Consider the following 20,262-nt stretch of genomic DNA (forward strand, 5'->3'; position numbering starts at 1 on the left):
CAAGAGGGAGTGCATTAAAGAAGCACTCCAGTGATTTTTTTTCCTTCTTGCACCCCCAACCTGATTATCATGCTCTGAACTTGTGTTATAAAGGTGCATTTATTTCCCTTAAGTCCACACTAATTTTTGCTTTTCTTCAGGCTCCATCTTACCCTTTATTACTCTACGTTTTACTATAAATCTCATGATGGATCAGCACAGCATCACATGGGCACATAGGTTCAGTAACATCTCTCTGCTGGGAGGATGCTGCTCTTATCCTGTCCTCTATATGTCCCTAAATAATCCAGGAGATCAGTACAGTATACAGCGCTGAAAGCTGAACTGTGAATCACATCATTACAACTGTAACAGAAGCAGTCCAATCAACATCAGTAACGGTGATAGACTTTTTTGCATACCCCAGTGAATAGGTTATGTGGTCAAGTCCATGGAGTTTTATCATACAGGAAGTTTATATGAGATGGTGACCCCCACTCCTTTAGATAAATAAAAGGCATGTAATCCAGAGAGATCACATGACCCAACTGAACACAAGGAATCTGATAGAGAGGAATATCTAGCTAAGGCAATACAAGCTGAGTAATATAAAGTGTGAGACTATTTGCAGAATAAATAAAAAAAAAAAAAAACTCTGGAGTGTTACTTTAGTTTAACCATAATTGACCATTAAATTCCCTGCCACTCTAGCACTGCCAGTCTAGTGGTCCTCATTAGTTGTCCAGAAACACTAAAATGACTGCTACTGCCAATTACAGTCCTCAGCGGCCATGAGCAAATAATTCTGCCATCATCACTAAGTGATTAGCTGTAGTGGTCATCAAAGGAAGCCTGAACTTCGTAATTGTAGACCAGCTAACAAATACTGGCAGGACCACCAGATTGGTGGAGGATTTACAGGGCAAGTATAATTAGTTTATTTTAATTACATTCCCTGCTTTCTGGCCATTTTTTCAAAACTCTTGAGCATGGAGTATAAATAATCAAATATATTTTTCAGAAACCAGAACAATGAAGTTAATTGTGTACTTGTAAATATGTAAGAATAAATGTGTCAATAAATGTGTCATTATAACATTGATGACGCAAAAAAAATGAAAGCAATATCACCTACCTAAAAGGTGAAAACAGGAATGGCAATGTAGTTTGTTTTTTCTGCACCATTTTGACCTAAAGGAAAAAAAGTAAAACTATTTTTCTCAAAAGCAAAGTTTATATTTAAGAGACCCAACCTAACCTGAAACTTACATTACACAGTGTAAGGGAAAAACACAATAAAGTATAAAATATAATAGTATTGCCAATGGAAATAAATCAGATGCTTGCTATTATTTTTTTATGTCCCCGGCTAAACCTTATTGTGAGTAACATAAAAAGACATCACAGATGTAAATGAAATTACAATACACAAAAACTAAAGGCCCTGCCACACAAGAGATTAAAGTTCCCTGAACCTGCCAATTTGTGTAAATCTGATCAACCAGGTAATGTGTATGGGGGTATTTGTGTTTGTTTTATTCCAGCAGCAAGTGTTTCTGCTACATCATCAGTGCTGTGAGCTCCTCACAAATCAAGTCAGTGACCTAAGAGCACCAGAGCTCATGTTTCACTAACTTGATTTATGATGAGCTCACGGGACCTGGTTGCAGGGAAGAAACACTTGCTCCTGTGATAAAACAAACAGACAAGGGAATTTGTTCACTCACATAAAACAACTGAGAGTCCATTCACCAGTATATACATCAAAGCTTTCTTTCCTGGCAAGCAACTGTATATGCACAAACATGAACTGCAGCAAACCCACATGGTCGGACACAGCAAATTACACAATACACTGCATGGGTACATTTATAAGACTATCTGAGCACAGGAACATTTTTTAAAACACATTCAATAGTGGAACTTAATATTCCAAAGTCAATTGATTAAAGAGAACCTGTCATCAGTATCGTGAATGATAAATTAAAGGTATGGACATAAAGGAGCTGTTCTACTGTTAAATAGGTACTTTCAATGTAGAAATCCACAGCCTGGTTATTCTTTAATCATAGTTAGAAGTTTGGGTGCAATAAGCTGTTTGTGCATCGGGGCGGGTCTTTGGGGCAGGACTTTGAGTAGGGTCTTCGTTTCTGACTCTCTGTTAAGGCCCCTCAGCTGCTTCTGGTGTTCGTAATTTTCACCTGAAGGGAATCACACTAAATTGGACAGACTATTTAATATACACATGTGTTCACTGACAACATACCCCTGACGAAGCTGCGGTCTAGCAGCGTAACGCGTAGGGTCTCTGGTGCCAACAGGTAACTATGTCATTTTATTATTTTTGACTTTTCCCTTGACCACTTAGGAGTGCCCGCTTTGCCATATATGGCTTTTACTCATTATCCTATATTGTATATCAGGTGGGATGATATGTTTTGATAAACGCTGATATTATACGGGCCCCTAGTTCTAGTAGATTACTACTCCCACTCATTCCTTCATTCCTTGATTTATTATGATGTATGGTTTGATTACTTGGGGGTGTTTGGTTCATCATCTATATTTGGTCTAGTGGCGCTGTGCTACCCTTTACTAGGGCGACACAGCTTGGTCAATAAGCATTATTGTATTATGAGATAGTAAAAATAAAAATGATACCTGTGGCCTAAGGGGGGTTTATTGCTTTGGAACACTATTATTATTCCTCCCCCATGAATATTGCTATGCTTTGTCTGTTTTTAATTGTTTTTATCTTTTCTTGTGTTGTCAGTGTGTAATCATGCAATAAAGACTTTTTCATTTTTCTAATATTGGGTGTGCACGGTTGTATATCCTGAGTCTTTTTTCTTCCTTATTATATCATATAACTATATCAGGTTACTGTAGCACCCCGTAACATTTACTATTTCATAGCAGTGCCCACCTTTTTGCATAGGATATGGTGTTCGTATCTTCACACGGTTTAAAATGTTGCAATGGAATCGTCCTAGCGCTTGTGCACATTGATCTGGTTGCAGGCTTCAGTAAAATGGCACAGGTGTCGCACATGAAGACACTGACCTCCCGGAGGTCTTCAGGAAAATGTCGCCGATCTTTATCATTGAGCTGAGATTTAAATTTACACATGCGCCAACACCGGAGCAATGTTATTGGAGCCAGCAACCAGATCAATTGGCACAAGTGCTGCCCGCGGCTAGGACGGTGCCGACGCAAAATTTAAAACAGTATGAAGATACGAACACCTGAGGCAGCTGAGGGGTCATGGTAGAGCCAAAGACCCTACCCACAACCCCACACTGATGCACGAACAGCTTATTGCACCAAAATTTCTAAAGATGATTAAAGAATAACCAGGCTACGGATCTCTACAGTGAATGTACCTATTAAAATCAGTAGAACAGCGCCGTTATGTCCATATCTTTAGATTATCATGCCTGATCCTGATGACAGGTTCTCTCTAAAATGCACTTTAGTCATGGGACAACCACTTTAAGTGTTTTCATGACATAATTTTATTCAACCTTTTTTTTACATCTTATGATTAAAATTAACAAGGATTTCAATGTGTGGATTCATTATTATTTAATGTAATACATTATTTTTCATGCCTTGTACGCAATGCTATGCACGAGTGACATAGCTGTGCTTCCCCACATGCAGAAATGTCTTTATATATGATGAATATAGGTCATGCCATTTGCAGCAAGAATATGCCAGTAGCATTTTTTAGGGTTAAGGTCTTCTTATTGGTAGATGTATTAGAATATTTGCTTACCTTGTACTGCTCCAGAATTTGCAAAGCATTCGTAAGCATGCTCTCTGCTTTAAAGAGATTGCTGCTGTTAATATACTCCACAGGCAAAATTCCCTGCAAGCAATAACAGTTCACTTCATTAATCACACTTCTTAGACAGTAAAACCAGCAAAATTTTACAATGGAATCAAACAAAAGAGGAAAAAGATCTAAAACATCAAATGGATGCATACACAAGAAACAATATCTTACATTAATGAAATTAAAGGAAAGCTCTACTTTCAAGTATCTTTTCAGAATAATCATCTTGTGCGTATGTGAGGAATAACACTATTTTTGTCCATTATATGACTTTTATCCTATATTTTGACTAATTTTCTGTTTTCTAGTTGACTCTGAGCTGGTGGGAGGAGACTATCTGCTATTATGTCACCCGTACACTAAACACATAGAAAGAGGGTCTTTTTTATTTTGTAGCATACAAACAGAATCAACAACATGGAGGGGAATATATAGTACAGCAGTAATGAGAGATTGTAGCTGTGAATCCAGATTTGGGGAGATTTTGAGGTAATTAATTACTTGATAGAGAAGCTTCAGCATGGATGGGTTTCTTTATCTGTTTAAGTGCCTCTCCCTACTTCTCACTCCAACTCACCTCCCTATAGACTTTGATAAGCTCTGTAACCTGACACCTCACTGTGCTGGCAATCTGTCTTCTGTTGACCAAGATAGATTTTAGCAATTTTTCAAAGTGAATGGTGAGTTCAGGAGGAAAGTAGAGAAGTGGCTTATCAGTGAAGAAAGTAGCAGATTTTTCTGATAAAATACCTTACAAAGTTTCTTATATTTACCTGTACTATTGGTTTACACAAAGTTTGTTGAACGTGCAATTCTCATTTACAGTAAAGTATTATATAATAGATTTCTTTTAACGTTTTCTTTCACATCTATTTTAAATAGTACGAGTAAAGAGGCGCTGGTAGGCTAATCAATTTGTAGCAGCGAATTTGGGAGACACAAACCACTATGTGTCAGTAAATGAAGATACCAATATGACAAGTAGTAATTCGCGCTTAGGGAGCAGGATACAGACACGGAGAGAGGGGTTGGAAGTAAAAAGTGAGTCTTTATTATTTATTAGAATATCAAGACATAAAATGTAAAAAGTATAAAGGATATATATAGAATATCTAAGAAGGGGTTTTTTTTTGAGTAAGGGCTAAAAAGGGGGGGATAAAAAAAGGGGGTCTAGAATCTAAAAAACACATACTAAGGTGTGTATAGTGAAACAATGGTCCTGAGGAAACAATATTGCTGGGTTCAAATAGATCCTCTGTGGAGCTCAGAGTAGGAGGACCTGTAAGGAAAAGGAGTGGGTGGTTAGGATATTTTAAGATATTTTAAAAATGGTGGTCCTGGGGGAGTTGTATGGGGTGGTATGAGTGGACTTATACCTGATCAGATGAGTAGAGATGATCGGGTGGGTCGTCCCGGGCAATCCTCAGGTTAATACCTATGGTATCATATATGATGAGTAACTGGTGTGATACGGTATTATGATACAATGTAGAGGCCTTAGTACCTGTGTATGGGGTCGTGCTCCTGGGTCCAATTAGTCGATCACGTAGTAGGGATGCGGCTTATTGGGGGGTTATGTTAACCTGCTCAGTGGCTGGGTTCCAATGAAGGCGGTACCTCTGAATGATAGCAAGAAGATAGGTAAGGCAAATGAGAGGGTGGTGGGTTGGGTATACTGGTCTAAATGGGGGGAAGATGGAGGTTACCTTGCTTACGTCGTACTCAGATATGTTGTGGTTGGTTTGTAAATGGCCCAGAGGAGTCTGGTATTAAAATAGCCGTGGGGTTCCACAAGTGGTATTTATATCACCTGTAAATGGGAATACAATATTATAGTATTGGGCAGAGATAAGGACCAGGAGGAAATAAATGGTTGATGATTACCTGAGTCGCTGGGTATTTAAGTGCTATTCTATTATATTCCTGGTGGGATAATAGTGAGCTGTTCGTGGTTTATAGCCTCTGATCCAATATGTCCAGTGGGGCACGGAAGTGGATGGTAACGTTTTTGAGAAGTCGTCCCTGGTTGGGGTAGATAGTACTGGGGGGAGGTCAAGGAATAAGATTAGTTGTCAGAGGGAGACGGTGCAACATGCAGTATACTCACAGTTAGGTGGCCTTACGTGGGTATAGTAGCGATCGGTCGTACAGGGTGTACCGCTGTCGGTGGTACAGGGTGTACCCCTGTCTGATGGGGCGGGCAGGAATGTCCTGGATCCGGAGCGAGAGCGGAGTCCGGCCGGTGACTACCGCTTCCCGCGTCTCCGGATGTAGATGCAAGTGTGCTCCCTGCAGAGAGCGCTTGAGGACCTGGGTCACGTGACGCCACGTGATGCTTAGGATACGGTGGCTGTAGTGGGGCAGTCTCCAACGCGTTTCGAAAGACACGGCTTTCTTCTTCAGGGAAGGCCACCTAACTGTGAGTATACTGCATGTTGCACCGTCTCCCTCTGACAACTAATCTTATTCCTTGACCTCCCCCCAGTACTATCTACCCCAACCAGGGACGACTTCTCAAAAACGTTACCATCCACTTCCGTGCCCCACTGGACATATTGGATCAGAGGCTATAAACCACGAACAGCTCACTATTATCCCACCAGGAATATAATAGAATAGCACTTAAATACCCAGCGACTCAGGTAATCATCAACCATTTATTTCCTCCTGGTCCTTATCTCTGCCCAATACTATAATATTGTATTCCCATTTACAGGTGATATAAATACCACTTGTGGAACCCCACGGCTATTTTAATACCAGACTCCTCTGGGCCATTTACAAACCAACCACAACATATCTGAGTACGACGTAAGCAAGGTAACCTCCATCTTCCCCCCATTTAGACCAGTATACCCAACCCACCACCCTCTCATTTGCCTTACCTATCTTCTTGCTATCATTCAGAGGTACCGCCTTCATTGGAACCCAGCCACTGAGCAAGTTAACATAACCCCCCAATAAGCCGCATCCCTACTACGTGATCGACTAATTGGACCCAGGAGCACGACCCCATATACAGGTACTAAGGCCTCTACATTGTATCATAATACCGTATCACACCAGTTACTCATCATATATGATACCATAGGTATTAACCTGAGGATCGCCCGGGACAACCCACCCGATCATCTCTACTCATCTGATCAGGTATAAGTCCACTCATACCACCCCATACAACTCCCCCAGGACCACCATTTTTAAAAAATTTTAAAATATCTTAAAATATCCTAACCACCCACTCCTTTTCCTTACAGGTCCTCCTACTCTGAGCTCCACAGAGGATCTATTTGAACCCAGCAATATTGTTTCCTCAGGACCATTGTTTCACTATACACACCTTAGTGTGTGTTTTTTAGATTCTAGACCCCCTTTTTTATCCCCCCCTTTTTAGCCCTTACTCAAAAAACCCCCCCTTCTTAGATATTCTATATATATCCTTTATACTTTTTACATTTTATGTCTTGATATTCTAATAAATAATAAAGACTCACTTTTTACTTCCAACCCCTCTCTCCGTGTCTGTATCCTGCTCCCTAAGCGCGAATTACTACTTGTCATATTGGTATCTATTTTAAATATAATTATTATTGTTGAGCGAGCACTAAAATGCTCGGGAGCTCGAAGCTCGGGCCGAGCTCGCCATGATACTCGGGTTCTCGACCCGAGCAATGAGCCCTATGTTAGTCTATGGGAGACCCGAGCATTTTTGCGGCGGCACCCCCGGCAGTCTTTTAAAAGCCTAACAAGTGCCCAAAACGATAGTGACAGTGCTCAAATGACATGGGGACAGCATGGGGATCGCCCCAGGAAGCATTTCTGACCCCCAGGTCACTGCTGTCAACAACGTGGTCAGAGGTATTAAGCCACTTTTAAGGGCTCACAATAAAACGTTCAAAAACGAAACGGAAACTGCTTTCCTGTGAAATATGTTAAGGAGCTTCCTTTACAGGGTAAAGACTTGTGTATAAGGTAAAATAAATAACCCCAAAAAAATACTCCTCCACACCTTGGGCTATGTTCACAAGTAGCATTTTTTATGCGTTTTTGCACTTTTGTATTGCTTTCAACCGTGACAAATGCATTCACTGGGAAATGTCATTTTAACACTTTACAACCTTATCTGGCCATGTGCTGTGGGGAAGCATGGGGAAGACCCCTGGAAGCATCTCTGACACCCAGGTTCACTGCCTAAAAGAGTGCCAATCAGAAGTAATCCTTGCCGCATCAAAAGATGCAGACTTGCAACTATCCCCATGCAAGTTCTTGTCCCAGGGCAGTGTTTAATTATACCTCCCCCATTCCTTGCAATGCAAGCGCAAGTATGCAGCCTGCCACCCACCCACCCCCAGGCTGCAATACCATACTGCTTGCTTGCTTGCACTTAAAATTGGGCCTTTTAGGCATGTGGAGGCGGAATCTGGCCACCACGTCATGGCTGCGTTGGCGGCCTGGTATCCATACTCAGTCCCCAGCCGCCTGGCGGCCGGGTGTCCACACTCAGTCCCCAGCCGCCAGGGGGCGGCCGGGTGTCCATACTCGGTCCCCAGCTGTCCAGCGGCCGGGTGTCCACACACGGTCCCCAGCCGCCTGGGGGCAGCCGGGTGTCCATAAACGGCCCCCAGCCACCCCTATTTCTCCTTGGAACATCCCCCCACACACTTTTCTTAGCCCGGCCTGCTTTAGGGCAGCATTGGACGAGCCCATCAGAGAACCAGACTCCTACGGTGGGCCCTGGCTTCTCCACCAGGGGAGTAGAGAGTGCCAAGGTCAGGACCATGATGATGATGATGATAGTAGTTACCATCTGCTTTGTTTTCTTGGAATGCAAGCGCAAGTGTGCAGCCTGCCACCCACCCACCCCTAGGCTGCAATGCCATACTGCTAGCTTGCACTTGAAATGGGGCCTTTTAGTCTGGAGGAGGCCGAAGCTGGCCACTACCTCATGGCTGCTTGGGCAGTGAGGTATCCATACTCAGTCCCCAGCCACCCCTATTTGTCCTGGTGTGCCTTATACATAAGATTAAGCGCGCATACCAAAACATTACCTGTGCCCTCCCCGGTGCATTTAGTGGGAAGGACAGCCTATTCCGCTGTAGTGTGTGCATGCCAAACCCCTGTTCATGGTACAAGTGAAGATGCCTCCCACCCTGCACCTGTCGTTGCAGACTTGCAACTATCCCCGTTCAAGTCCTTGTCCCAGGGCAGTGTTCAATTGTACCTCTCCCATTCCTTGCAATGCAAGCGCAAGTATGCAGCCTGCCATCCACCCACCCACCCACCCCCAGGCTGCAATACCATACGAATTGCTTGCTTGCACTTGAAATTGGGCCTTTTAGGCATGTGGAGGCGGAATCTGGTCACCATGTAATGGCTGCGTTGGCAGCCTGGTATCCATACTCAGTCCCCAGCCGCCCGGCGGCCGGGTGTCCACACTCGTTCCCCAGCCGCCAGGGGGCCGGGTGTCCACACACGGTCCCCAGCCGCCTGGGGGCAGCCGGGTGTCCATAAACGGTCCCCAGCCGCCCCTATTTCTCCTTGGAACATCCCCCCACACACTTTTCTTAGCCCGGCCTGCTTTAGGGCAGCATTGGACGAGCCCACCAGAGAACCAGATTCCTCCAGTGGGCCCTGGCTTCTCCATCAGGGGAGTTGAGAGTGCCAAGGTGAGGACCATGATGATGATGATGATAGAAGTTAGCATCTGCTTTGCTTTCTTGGAATGCAAGCGCATGTATGTAGTAGCGGCCAGGCCTGAGGTGGTCAGCATTTTGGCACATATCCTACCTCCTCCGAGGATTGCTGGATGTTTTCCTGCTACTATCCCAGTTCTATGACTCCCGTTAAAACAAAGCTTCAGGTGATGAATGATGGATGAGGTAGTGGCAAGGGAGAAAGAGCAGGAGGAACAGGGACCATTCACATCAATATCAGGCCAGTCAACCACATAGGTCTTGTAGGATATGTTTCTGTAACAAAATGAGCGGTTCGGCTACACAGTTATAGGGCATACAGTGAGTGCAATGCCTACCAAAAATTTTGAGGCACTCCAATGCCCCTTGGAAAAGACATGGAGGTCAGAGGGCCTTAACTAAACCGTTTTTTCCATTTATAGCAACTGGGTCTCCTGTACACTGTTGGCCTAAGCAGTGAATGGAAGGCTTTCGAAAAATTATGAGGAATTGCAATGCCCTTTGAGACAGACGTGGATTACAGCGTACTAAAAACCTTCTACCCATTATTGGGGAGTGGGTCTCCCTTAGTTTTCGCCTTTTCATTGAAAAGCAAAAGCAGACTAAAATTAGGAGGAAATGCAATGCCCGTTGGAAGAGTCGTGGAGGTTAGAGGTAATTAAAAACAACATTTCAATGCCCCTTGGAAGAGCTGTGGAGTTCAGAGTGGCTTAAGAAGACTCTTTTAATGCCCCTTTGAAGAGACATGGAGGTCACAGTAGCTTAACAAGACGGTTTTAATGCCCCTCGGAAAAGATGTGGAGGTCCCAGTAGCTTAACAAGACGGTTTGAATGCCCCTTGGAAGAGACGTGAAGGTCACAGTAGCTTAACAAGACGGTTTTAATGCCCCTCGGAAAAGTGGTGGAGGTCACAGTAGCTTAACAAGACTGTTTTAATGCCCCTTACAAGAGCCATACAGTACAGCATATTACAAACATTATTCCCATTATTGGGGAGTGTGTCTCCCATAGTCTTTGCTTATGCCTTCCAAGCAAAAGCTACCAAAAATTAGGACGGAGGAACTTGCAAAGCCCCTTACAAGAGCCATGCAGTACAGCATATTACAAACATTATTCCCATGATTGGGGAGTGGGTCTCCCATAGTATTTGCTTATGCCTTCCAAGCAAAAGCGGCCAAAAATTAGGGCGGAGGATCTTTCAATAATGGCAACACGGACCACGGTCACCCTGGTGGTATAGTGGTGGTGGAGGCTGAGGATAAGGAGAAGAACATAAAACAGCCAAAATGAGGAAGCGTATACCCATGCGTGGGTGTGAAGCGGTGCATGGGAATACACCTCCCGAAAAAACACAGTGGATTTGACTTTATGTTACTCTGCTGCCATTTGGTGGTGATAAGAAGTCTGGCCCAATCCAGCCCTTCTTCATTTTGATAAGGGTCAGCTTGTCAGCATTGTCAGTTGACAGGCGAGTGCGCTTATCAGCGGCACAAAAAACACGCTCTGATAACACGCTAGCGGCAGGGCAGGCCAGGACCTCCAAGGCGTACAGAGCGAGTTCATTCCAAGTGTCCAGCTTGGATACCCAATAATTAAAAAGCACAGAGGAACCACGGAGGACGCTGGTATGGTCGGCAAGGTACTCCCTCACCATCATTTGAAACATTCCACTCCTTGTGAGAGTACCCCGCGCCTCAGGGCCTGTAAGCTGGGCAGGTCTCAGAAAACTGTCCCAGAATGTTGACAGTGTTCCCCTGCCTCTGCTGGATTGGAGTTACCTCTCTCTCGCTTGTACGCCTTGGTTGGTCAACGAACTGTGACCTCAGCCGCTAGCGTGTTCAGATGGGAACTTTTTTAACAGTTCTGCAGCAAGGGCCTTCTGGTACAGCCCCATTTTTGTACACCTCTCCACCTCAGGAATAAGAGAGAGAAAGTTCTCCTTGTAGCGGGGGTCTAAAAGTGTCACCAACCAGTAATGACTGTCACCCAACATTTTGACAACACGAGGGTCACGGTTAAGGCAGCGTAACATAAAGTCAGCCATGCGTGCCAGACTGGTAACGGGCAAAACTTCCGTGTCCTCACCAAGATGACGAATGACCATGCTCTCCTCCTCCTCCTCCCCTCTGTCCTCAGGCCACCCAAGCTGAACCGACGGTATGACAGTTGTACAGGTACTACCGTCTACAGCACATGATACAAGCTCCTGTTCTTCCTCCTCCTCCTCTCCCTCATTGTCCCCCAATGCACATTGGGATGAGATGAGGCTGGGCTGTGTGTAATCGCCCGCTACGGCTTCTTGATCCATCTCATCATACTCTGGCTGCAATGCCTCCTCTTTAATTCTCTGCAGAGAGCGTTGCAAAAGTGGAATGCTGACGCTAATGATGGTGTCATCGCCACTCACCATCTGGGTGGACTCCTCAAAGTTTGTCAAGATGGTACAGATGTCAGACATCCAGGTCCACTCCTGAGGTCTTATGTGTGGAGTCTGACCTGAATATCGACGGCCTTGTTGCAGCTGGTACTCCACAACTGCTCTCTTTTGCTCACAAATCCTTTGCAACATGTTGAGGGCAGAGTTCCAACGTGTGGGGACATCACACACCAGTCGGTGTGACGGAAGCTGCAAACGCTGCTGCAACACAGCAAGGGCGGCGGAAGCTCTAGCCTACTTGCGAAAATGAGCTGACAGGCGGCGTACTTTGACGAGCAGATCTGGCAACTCGGGGTACGATTTAAGAAACCGCTGAACCACGAGGTTAAGCACATGAGCCAGGCATGGTACGTGTGTGATCTCGCCTCAGAGCCGCCACCAGGTTACGGCCATTGTCACACACGACCATGCCTGGATGTAGGATCAGCGGTCTCAGCCACAGATCTGCCTGCTCTTTCACAGCTGTCCACAACTCACAAGCAGTGTGAGGTTTCTCACCTAAGCTTAGGAGTTTCAGCACAGCCTATTGCCGCTTGGCGGAGGCAGTACTGCAGTGCTTCCAGCTTGTAACTGATGTGTTGATATCTGAGATGGAGGCTGAACATGAGGAGGAGGAGGAGGATGATGCGCAGGAGTTGTACACTGTGGGGGCAACTCTGACTGACATAGGGCCTGCAATCCTCGGTGTGGGGAGGATGTGTTCCGTACCAAGGTCCGACTGGGTCCCGGCTTCCACTATGTTTACCCAGTGTGCCGTCAGGGAGATGTACCGTCCCTGGCCACAAGCACTTGTCCACGTGTCCGTTGTCAGGTGGACTCTCCCAGTAACTGCGTTGTTGAGGGCACGGCAGATGTTTTGGGACAAGTGCTTGTGTAGTGCGGGGATGGCACACCGGGCAAAATAGTGTCGGCTGGGGACCGAGTACCGAGGGACGGCCACCGCCATAAGGTTGTGGAAGGATTCAGTCTCCACCAGCCTAAAAGGCAGCATTTCCAATGCAAGCAGTCGTGAAATGTGCGAATTTAGGACTGTGGCCTGTGGGGCGTTAGCTGCGAATTTCCGCTTTCGTTCAAAGGTCTGGGATATGGACAATTGAACGCTGCGGTGGGACGTGGACGTTGATGCTGTTTCTTGAGAAACTGCCATAACAAGTGAAGACTGAGAGGAGGGGGCATCTTTGCATGCAGTATGGACAGGGGATTGCCTTGCACACACAACAGGGGGTTCTATTACACGCACAACAATGGAAGAAGCAGTGGTGACACCCGCTGACACTGGTCATGGACCCTGGGGTTCGCCCCACAAAGTCGGGTGCTTTGTTGCCATGTGCCTGATCATGCTGGTGGTGGTCAGGCTGGTAGTTTTGTCACCCCTGCTGATGCTGGCATGGCAGGTGGCACAAATGGCCTTTTTGGGGTTATCAGCAGAGTCTTTAAAAAAATTCCAGACTCTGGAAGACCTACCGGTTGTACTGGCAACGTACCTCATGTTGGTGTTACGAGGAACGGTTGCCTGCCTTCTGTCTGCGGCCACCACACTGCTTCTTCCTGCCTGTTGGGGTACTCTGCCTCCCTCCCCCTGTGTGCTGCTGGCCTCACTCTGCATGTCCTCCTGCCACGTTGGGTCAGTTACTAGATCATCCACCACCTCCTCCTCTTCCACTTGCGCACCACGATCCTCCTTCTCACTTCCTGGCAATTGTGTCTCGTCATCGTCCACCTCTTGTGACAAATTGCCAGCGTCGACTTCCTCTGGCCGTGGCTGTTCAAATATTTGGGCATCGCTACATGGGATCTCCTCTTCCACCACTTCAAGCGGAGCAGGCGAGGGGCACAAATCTGGAAATGGACCAATGAACAGCTCTTCAGAGTGTCCAAGTGTGGGATCAGTTGCTGTCTGACGACACTCGGCATGGTGGGAGGAAGGAGCATCAGGGTGAGGAGGAGTATGCGGTCGAGACTCACGGCTACTAAGAGTCGACCGTGTGGAAGACAGGCCGGAGGTGGTGGTGCCCAGGTAACTGGAAGTATTATCTGCTATCCAATTAATAACCTGTTCACACTGATCAGTTCGCAATACTGGTGTTGTTATGTGCTTCCCTAGTAATTCGGTCAAGAAGTGGAAGCGAGAAGATGTGGCTGATGGTTATGGCACATTTTCACCTTGGCCACGGCCCAGTCCTCTGCATGCACCATCACCAGAACGTCCAGTTCCACGTCCCTTGCCACGCGCCTTGCCCATTGTAAAGGAAGTAAAATAGCTTACACTCGCACTATCAATGGAAATAGGGTAATAAAAAGTAGATTAGAAAAGTGGAAGAGGAAAACCACAGTTCTATTTCTCTGGCCTACACCCGACTCTTTTAAACAATCTGAACAATCAGGGAGAAACTATTACTGTTTCTGTACGGAAAAAATACCAAAAGCTGAATAATAGAGATTTCTTACTGTGGAACAGCAAAACCACAGTTATAATTGACTGGTGTATACCAGACTTTTTTAAAATACATATATTTGCGGCTGAACAGTGAGCGACACACTCAAACTGTTTTTTTTTAGATACAAATGGCCCAAAAGTGGATAATACAGAGGTTTGAACCATGGAACTGCAAAACCACACTTGTATTTCTCGGGCCTACACCAGACTATTTTCAACAGATATATTTGTGTCTGAAAAATCAGAGACACACTTATTTATTTTTTTTTTTTTTGGGGGGGGGGGACCAAAAGGTTAATAAGATGGGTATTTGTACAGTGTGAAGGAGGAAAAAAAAAGAGGATTTAGATGAAAAAAAAGGATTTTTCCTGGCCCCCGAGACCTGGAGCTAAGTCCAGCAATTTCAGCAACAGGAGCACACAGGACTGTAATGCAGCGTTTTCTGGTATAACCACTGCGTCTCCTATACGGCCTGCCTGCCTGATATCTGGGATGGATATTAGTCCTGAGAAGGACTGTTTGTTTGATCTGGCAGCCTTTACAGACCCTACACTAACTATTTTGCAGGATCTCGGTACCAGGGTTTCAAATGGTTCGGGCTGATAGAGAGAGAGTTAGATGCGGCAAGAAAAAAGGTGGAGGAGTGATACTCTACATTAACAACAGATGGTGCAATCAGGGGCATGTAACTGTTAAGGAGAAACATTGCTGTCCAAATATTGAACTGTTAGCAGTGGGCCTCAGGCCTTACTATCTGCCTAGAGAATTCACTCTTGTTATTGTAGTTGTGATGTATATACCACCATCTGCGAACCCAGAGGCTGCTGGGGATGTGTTGTCAGGGGTGATGGCCCGGCTTCAGACTAAACACCCAAACTCTCTAACTGTAATTTCTGGGGATTTCAATCGAGTAAAGATCTCATCTGCAATACCAAAGTTCTATCAATATGTCAAATGTCCTACACGGGACAACAACACACTGGATCTCCTCTTTGCTAATGTTAAGAATGCTTATTCATCGGCTGCATTACCCCCTCTGGGGAAATCTGACCACAACCTCATACTATTGTCTCCTGCTTACCAACCAGACATGCGCAAACAACCAGTGACAATTAAAAAGATAAGGAAGTGGTGTCCAGCAGCAGAGGAGGCATTACAAGACTGCTTTGATTGTACAGACTGGGAGGTGTTGTGTACCATGAAAGAGAATTGTGATGTTAATGAGATTACTGGCAGAGTTACTGATTACATCAACTTCTGTATGGACATTGTAGTACCTGTTCAAGAGATTCGGTGTTATGCAAACAATAAGCCATGGATTACAAAAGAGTTGAAACATTTACTAAACATGAAAAAACTGGCTTTTAAAAGGAAGGACAAGGAGGCATTGAAAATTATACAGCGAGACCTAAAGGGGAAAATTAAGATTGCCCGTGAGGCATTCAGAGTTAAATTAGAAAATCAATTTGCACAAAAAAGCTCCAGAGAGGTGTGGGCTGGAATGAAGCTAGTGACTGGGTTTAAGGCAAGGTCGGAGCAGGGGGGTGGTGGACTTAGAATGGCTAATGAAATGAATGAGTTCTTCAATAGATTCAGCAATAAAGGTGCGGTAGCAGCAGGGAAGGGGGAGGAGGCCAGGGAACAACTAGCTAAATTAACAGGGGGTGAAATAGATCATTTCTCGGTCTCCAAAAATGACGTGAGGGACCAGTTTAGTAAGCTGGCCATTGGCAAAGCAGCAGGGCCTGACGGTCTCAGTCCACGTGTCCTCAGAGTGTGTGCAAATGAGTTGTGTACTGTCTTCCAGCATCTCTTTAACCAGAGCTTACAATCAAAGAGAGTACCAGTGCTATGGAAGACTTCCTGCCTGGTGCCGGTTCCCAAGACTACCTTCCCGGCTTCCCCGGGGGACTATAGACCGGTGGCCTTAACATCGCATGCGATTAAGTCCTTGGAGAGAATAGTACTTGCTCACTTGTGTCCGAGGGTGATGGCGCATACTGATGCTCTTCAGTTTGCGTACCGGCAGGGACTGGGGGTGGACGATGCTGTAGCGTATCTGCTACAAACAGTACATTCCTTTTTGGACAATGATGGAACCACAGTGCGTGCTTTGTTCTTTGATTTCTCTAGTGCGTTCAACACATTACAGCCACTCTTACTGCGTGGAAAGTTGATTAAAATGGCGGTGGATGAGGGACTTGTGAATTGGATAATTGACTACCTGTCGGATAGGCCACAGTTTGTTAGGTGGGGGACGGCTACATCAGATAGTGTACTGAGCAGTGTCGGAGCCCCGCAGGGAACAGTGCTGTCGCCATTCCTCTTTACATTGTACACAGCTGACTTTCAGTATAAATCAGACCGTTGTCACCTCCAGAAGTACTCGGATGACTCTGTGATAGTTGGCGGTATTGGGAAGGACCAGGATGAAGAGGAATATAGAAGGGTGGTTGCAGACTTTGTAGTATGGTGCCAGGCTAACCATCTAGAACTAAATGTTAAGAAAACCAGGGAGTTGGTGATGAGCTATGGAAGGTGCAAGAAGGTATGCCTACCTGTTACCATTGACGGTCAGGATGTGGAGATGGTGGACAGTTTCAAATATTTGGGGGTTTACCTGGATAGCAAGCTAGACTGGAAGTGCCACATGGAGAAGGTCTACAAGAAGGGGATGAGTAGATTGTACTTCCTAAGGAAGTTAAGGTCGTTTAATGTGTGTGGCAAAATGCTTGAGGTGTTCTACCAATCCATTGTGGCTAGTGCCACCTTTGCGGCAATAATTTGCTGGGGTAACAGTGTGCGTGTTGCTGACGCCAACAAGCTCAACAAACTTATCAAGAAGGCTAGCGCGACGGTGGGCCTACAGCTTGGGACTTTTGAAGAGGTGGTAGAGGATAGGATTAAGAAGAAGTGCAGAGCTATAATGGGCAACAACACACACCCGCTTTATGAACTGTTTGCGAAACAGAAGAGCACATTCAGCAATCGCCTAATACAACTAAGATGTAAAAAGGAAAAATACAGGAAATCGTTTGTTCCAACAGCTATGGCGGTGTTTAACAAATGTCTGAAAAGCAATGTCTAAAGCATTCCAAATGTTATGTTATTATATGTGTCATGTTCGAGATCTGTGTTCTGCTGCTGTGATACCGCAATTTCCTCCGGGATAAAATAAAGTATATCTTATCTTATATATCTCTCCCTAAATCAGCAGCGCTGTCCCTACACTATCTGATTCGCAGCGACTGTGTCCAAGATGGCGGCGCCCGGTTTTAAATACTCGAGGTGACGCTGTGCGGCAAGCCAATCACTGTAATGCCCACAAACAACATGGCTGCGGCATTACAGTGACTGGCCGGCAATCCCTGCATGTTCATTGGCTCTGTAAAGAGCGCCAAACATGCAGGGCGGAGACCCGAGCTCCCGCCCGAGTAACCCGGAAATGCTCGGTGCTCGCCGAACATCCCGAGTAGCGTGATGCTCGGGCGAGTACCGAGCAGTGTCGAGCATGCTCGCTCAACACTAGTAATTATATATCATTTTAATCAGAATCATGTTTATTAAACAATCCTTTTCCATTTTTTTTAAACATACATTCAGATACAATAACAAAAAAAAGTTACTTTCAGAGCTTCAAGCAGAATAACTATTATAATCAATTCACATGAACTAGAGTCTAAGCAATAGCAAACACTAGGTTAAAACGGAGATACACTACAATAGATATGTTTTCCACTGAGTCAGTTGATAGGAAGCAAGAACTCGTCCAAAGTTTTATCCCAGAGTACGATAGAGGACGAGAGACTAGGGGTTTCTAACCATGCCCCCCTCAAATCCTATTATATTTATGCAGTGCATTCCTTTTCAGACATATATCCCTTTCTAAATGTATGATATTGCTCATTACGGGTTTCAATTCTCCAATAGTCGAGGGAGTAGCATCTAACCAATAATGGGCCAACAGTTTCCTAGCATGAAATAGCATGCTTAAAATGCCTAACGCAACGAGGACCTAGAGTCTACTCCTTCTTATAGGAGGCCCAAGATGCAGATCCTAGGATCTGGTTGTATCTAAATATAATAAATTACTTAATACCAAAATGTCCTTCCAGTATTCTTCAATACCCACATGATCCCATACCATGTGAATAAGGCATGCATCCTGAAAACATCAAGGGCATAATGTGTCTGACCTAACTTCTGCATTACAAAATAGATTTGGGTTCTTGTAAACCCTATGAAGGAGATATAGTTGAGACAATCTCTGACTTTCAGATAATGACAGAGTAGGTGTTTGCTCTAAAATATCTATCCATTGGCTGGCTGGCAGAGGTTCCCACGTCCTTTTCTCACTCTATGTTTAGTCTTTAAGGGAAATTTATTCAAATAGGAGAGCAAAAATTTCCTATATAAATTAGATATGAAGCCTCTACAAAATTCTGACCTAACTAGTAAATTGATAGTAGAACTATGTTCAGTGTTAATTAGTTAAGTTTGCCTGTCTTCTATATGCGTGCGTCAGCTGTAAATATTGATAAAAGGATTTATGCAAAATCGCAAGCTCAGATTCAATTTGTTTAAAACTCTTAAAAGACATTATTATGTAGTACACATGTGGTCAAAATTGTTGGTACCCCTCATTTAATGAAAGAAAAACCCACAATGGTCACAGAAATAACATGAATCTGACAAAAGTAATAATAAATTAAAAATCTATGAAAAGGAACAAATGAAAGTCAGACATTGCTTTTCAACCCTGCTTTCACAGAATTTAAAAAAAAATTAAACTCATGAAATAGGCCAGGACAGAAATGATGGTACCCCTGAAAATAATGTGGCAAAAGGGACATGTTAAATCAAGTTGTGTCCACAATCTTGTAATCAGTCAGTGGGCCTGGATATAGGACTACAGATACTCACTGTGCTGTTTGGTGACAAGGAGTGTACCGCACTCAACATGGACCACAGGAAGCAAAGGAAAGCGTTGTCTCAGGAGATTAGAAAGAAAATTATAGACAAGTATGTTAAAGGTAGAGGTTATAAAACCATCTATAAGCAGCTTGATGTTCCTGTGATTACAGTTGCTCATATTATTCAGAAATTTAAGATCCATGGGACTGTAGCCAACCTCCCTGGACGTGGCCGCAGGAGGAAAATTGATGACAAATCAAATAGATGGATAATACGAATGGTAACAAAAGAGCCCAGGAAAACTTCTAAAGAGATTAAAGGTGAACTTCAAGCTCAAGGAACATCAGTGTCAGATTGCACCATCCGTCGCTGTTTGATCCAAAGTGGACTTCATTGGAGACGAACAAGGAGAACACCATTTTTGAAAAAAAAAAATCATAAAAAAGCTAGACTGGAATTTGCCAAACTACGTGCTGACAAGCCACAAAGCTTCTGGAAGAATGTCCTATGGACAGATGAGACAAAAATGGAAGTTTTAAATTAAGAGTACCGTCATTTCTGTCCAGGCCTATTTCATGAGTTTATTTTTTTTTTAAATTCTGTGGAAGCAGGGTTGAAAATCAATATCTGACTTTCATTTGTTCATTTTCATAGATTTTTAATTTATTATTAATTTTGCCAGATTCAAGTTATTTCTGCGACCATTGTGGGTTTTTCTTTCATTAAAAGAGGGGTACCAACAATTTTGACCACGTGTGTAGCTGGGAATATTAGATATACATCCCTTTCCTCCCAAACTCCAAAATCTAGAAGCTTTTGAATTTCAGGTAAGAGTGGATTATACCAAAGAGGAGAAATAAAAGCAAGGGTAAGACGCTTCACTCTGTCTGAAAACTTTCCACTTCCAGGAAACCCACAAGAAATTGCCACCGTGTAACTTCCGTTACCAAACGGCCTCCTACAT

At 44.5% G+C, this 20,262-nt stretch overlaps 1 protein-coding gene across 1 annotated transcript in view; it reads right to left on the reverse strand.

The window, feature by feature from the left end:
- The window catches only part of PIGN (phosphatidylinositol glycan anchor biosynthesis class N), a 363,689-nt gene that overhangs the window by 257,748 nt on the left and 85,679 nt on the right, over nt 1-20,262 (reverse strand). The window contains exons 11-12 of the mRNA XM_073678652.1: nt 3,758-3,850; nt 1,115-1,170 (exon numbers count right to left, since the gene is read on the reverse strand). Coding sequence (XP_073534753.1) covers nt 1,115-1,170; nt 3,758-3,850 — 149 coding nt within the window. The remainder of the gene's footprint in view (nt 1-1,114; nt 1,171-3,757; nt 3,851-20,262) is intronic.

This window comes from Phyllobates terribilis, unplaced genomic scaffold (genome assembly GCF_046119375.1).
Source record: "Phyllobates terribilis strain yellow unplaced genomic scaffold, ASM4611937v1 Scaffold_4__5_contigs__length_816908805, whole genome shotgun sequence".
Classification (NCBI taxonomy): domain Eukaryota; kingdom Metazoa; phylum Chordata; class Amphibia; order Anura; family Dendrobatidae; genus Phyllobates; species Phyllobates terribilis.